Raw genomic sequence first — 1,640 nt, forward strand, 5'->3', positions numbered from 1 at the left:
TCTCTCCCACCAGGCGCAGGCGCCTGGCTCAGTGGTTCAGGATGGGCGTTGGGGGGTGGTGATGGGGTGGGGGACCCCTGTCCCTCTCTTTCCAATGAAAGAAAAATCAGAAGGAAGTGACAACACCGTGCGTCCTGGGACCCATGAGGTGGTAGGTGAAGGGTGGGCAGGCGCCGGGAGGGGCCGGGCTGGTGGGTGTCGGTGGCTCGGAGGGCGGGGCCAGGGTCTGGGGGCTGGGCCAGCTCACATGATTGAGCAGCATTTACAGCGCTGCTTCTTCATGTCTAGGTCCTGGGGGTCGCTGACGGTGGCCTCGGGCCCTGCCCGGTTCTCCTCCCTGGAGCCTGTAGTGGCGGGGGGCTCGGCAGCACTGCCGTTGGGCGGTGCGGGCTCCTTGGGCTCGGCGGCGTCCTCGATGACCACCAGCTCTGCTGTGATGGTGTCCTGAAGCCCCAGCACCTTCTTGGTCTCAGCCTCATCCTCCACATTCTGGTAGCCCATGAAGATCATGGTGACTGGGGGCTCCTGGCCAGGTCGGACCCCTGGTGGGCCCGACGTGGCCTCACCCGGCTGAGCCTGCACCCCAGTGATCTCCCGACGGGAGGGCGTGGTCCGGATGGCCTCCTCCACTGCCCCCCGGGTCTCTGATGCCCCGGCTGTGGACCCTGCCTCGCTCAGTGTGATCTCGTCTGCCTTGTGGATGAGTTCGTCCACCTCGGAGGAGCTCAGTGGGTGGATACCATTCTCCGCTGTGCCATCCACGGCGTGGACCACTGTGCAGGGAGAGACAGAGAGAGTGAACTGGCTCCCAGGCAGGAGGGAAGGCCTAGGCAAAGCACAAAAAACTTTCAGGATGCTGGAACAGGTAATATTGTCTTCAAAGTTGAAGAGGAAATTGTGAACTAAATTCCACCTTTAGAACTAACTGACCATTAAAGCCACCTATTAGGATCTGTGGATGCAGCCAAAGTGGTATGCAGAGGAAAATTTATAGTTGTAAAAGCATTTATTAGAAACCAAGGAAGGCTGAAAATATATGAATTGCAATTTTATTGTCCCACGTTCTGAAGCATTTCCATATTCCTCAGCTGACTAGCTCCCCTACGATCACCCTACAGAGTAGTTCTATTTTCTTTTCCATTGTAAGATGGTGAAGATAGAGGTTCAGAAAGGGGAAGCAACTGGCCAAGGTCACACAGCTGGCCAGAGCTAGACTCTTGCCCTTTGTCTCAGCCTAGATCTCTTCCTTCTACATGAGCAAGCAGAACCCATCCTGGGGAGCCAGGGGCTAGGAGTCACAGGGATTAAGATTTCTTCCCCTCCTTGGATTTATTTGATTGCTTTCAAATTAAAGTTTAGTAAATTTTACCCAATCTTTTTTAGTTTACTAATAAGTGTGAACAAACAAATCTGTCTTGGAAGAAATAAAGCTAGAATGCTCCTTAGAAGCAAGGATGGCAAGACTATGTCTCACATACTTGGGACATATTATCAAAAGGGATCAGTTCCTGGAGAAGGACATCATGCTTGGTAAAGTAGAGGATAAGTGAGAAAGAGGAAGACCCTCAACAAGATGGATTGACACAGTAGCTGCAACAATGGCCTCAAATATGATTGTGAGGATGGTGCAGGACCAGACA

General features: G+C 53.2%; 1 protein-coding gene across 1 annotated transcript in view; it reads right to left on the reverse strand.

Moving 5' to 3' along the window:
- Nucleotides 1-243: 243 nt before the first annotated feature.
- The window catches only part of PALM (paralemmin), a 17,365-nt gene continuing 15,968 nt past the window's right edge, over nucleotides 244-1,640 (reverse strand). Inside the window, exon 7 of the mRNA XM_004378529.1 lies at nucleotides 244-773. Within this exon, the coding sequence (XP_004378586.1) occupies nucleotides 244-773 (530 nt within the window). The remainder of the gene's footprint in view (nucleotides 774-1,640) is intronic.

This window comes from Trichechus manatus, unplaced genomic scaffold, assembly GCF_000243295.1.
Source record: "Trichechus manatus latirostris isolate Lorelei unplaced genomic scaffold, TriManLat1.0 scaffold00057, whole genome shotgun sequence".
Lineage (NCBI taxonomy): Eukaryota > Metazoa > Chordata > Mammalia > Sirenia > Trichechidae > Trichechus > Trichechus manatus.